Here is a 1545-nt window from a genome sequence, read left to right as displayed (position 1 = left end):
TTGCTGCAATTACCTGACAGGGTTCGGTGTTGAACCCAGGGCTAGGGATGGGGGGAGGAGGTGGGTGCGCTTCCGGTGGGTTTGGACCTCCCCGTCCTGCCCCTCGCCTCCCCCTGTGTCCCCTGTCCCCTGCCTGCGCCTGAGCTGGGATGTCCCCTCCCCAGCTCCCAGCTGAGCGTCCTGGAGGAGAGGAGCTTAGGCGGGGAGGCGAGCTCTCGCCCGCCGGTGGACGGCCGGAGATTGACGCTGCTTGTTGTGTTATTTTGCAGGTAAAGATGAGCCCAGCAGCTACACGTGTACGACTTGTAAACAGCCTTTCAACAGCGCCTGGTTCCTCTTGCAGCACGCACAGAACACGCACGGCTTACGGATCTACCTAGAAAGCGAGCACGGCAGCCCCCTGACGCCACGGGTTGGTATCCCAACAGGACTAGGTGCAGAGTGCCCTTCCCAGCCACCTCTCCACGGGATTCACATTGCAGACAATAACCCTTTTAACCTGCTCAGAATACCCGGCTCGGTCTCGAGGGAGGCGTCGGGGCTGGGAGAAGGGCGTTTCCCACCCACGCCGCCCCTCTTTAGCCCTCCCCCGAGGCACCATTTGGATCCGCATCGCATTGAGCGCCTGGGTGCGGAAGAAATGGCTCTGGCCACCCATCACCCTAGTGCCTTTGACAGGGTGCTGCGACTGAACCCCATGGCGATGGAGCCCCCTGCTATGGATTTCTCCCGGAGGCTGCGGGAGCTGGCTGGCAACACCTCCAGCCCGCCCTTGTCCCCGAGCCGGCCCAGCCCTATGCAAAGGTTGCTGCAGCCCTTCCAGCCTGGCAGCAAGCCCCCGTTCCTGGCCACGCCGCCCCTTCCTCCTCTGCAGTCCGCTCCTCCTCCCTCCCAGCCGCCCATGAAGTCCAAGTCCTGCGAGTTCTGCGGGAAGACCTTCAAGTTTCAGAGCAACCTGGTGGTCCACCGCCGGAGCCACACCGGGGAGAAGCCCTACAAGTGCAACCTCTGCGACCACGCCTGCACGCAGGCCAGCAAGCTGAAGCGCCACATGAAGACCCACATGCACAAGTCCTCCCCCATGACGGTGAAGTCGGACGACGGGCTCTCCACCGCCAGCTCCCCTGAGCCGGGCACCAGCGACCTGGTGGGCAGCGCCAGCAGCGCCCTCAAGTCCGTGGTGGCCAAGTTCAAGAGTGAGAATGACCCCAACATGATCCCCGAGAATGGGGATGAGGAAGAGGAGGAAGAGGAGGAGGAGGAGGAGGAGGAAGAGGAGGAAGAGGAGGAGGACTTGAACGAGAGCGACAGGCCGGACTACGGCTTCGGGATGAGCCTGGAGGCGGCTCGCCACCACGAGAACAACTCGCGGGCCGGCGAGGAGGGCCGCTCGATGCCGGACGTCATGCAGGGCATGGTGCTGAGCTCCATGCAGCACTTCAGCGAGGCCTTCCACCAGGTCCTGGGGGAGAAACACAAGCGGGGCCACCTCCCCGAGCCCGAGGTGCACAGGGACACTTGCGACGAAGACTCGGTGGCCGGCGA

At 63.8% G+C, this 1545-nt stretch overlaps 1 protein-coding gene across 1 annotated transcript in view; it reads left to right on the top strand.

Moving 5' to 3' along the window:
- Nucleotides 1-269: 269 nt before the first annotated feature.
- BCL11A (B-cell CLL/lymphoma 11A (zinc finger protein)) overlaps nt 270-1545 on the top strand; it is a gene marked incomplete at its 5' end in the record, with an annotated part of 2247 nt that continues 971 nt past the window's right edge. The window contains one exon of the mRNA XM_010132998.1: nt 270-1542. Within this exon, the coding sequence (XP_010131300.1) occupies nt 270-1542 (1273 nt within the window). The remainder of the gene's footprint in view (nt 1543-1545) is intronic.

The sequence above is a fragment of the Buceros rhinoceros genome, unplaced genomic scaffold (assembly GCF_000710305.1).
Source record: "Buceros rhinoceros silvestris isolate BGI_N320 unplaced genomic scaffold, ASM71030v1 scaffold24593, whole genome shotgun sequence".
In the NCBI taxonomy this organism is placed as follows: Eukaryota; Metazoa; Chordata; class Aves; order Bucerotiformes; family Bucerotidae; genus Buceros; species Buceros rhinoceros.
This window is presented reverse-complemented; position numbering and strand designations above follow the sequence as displayed.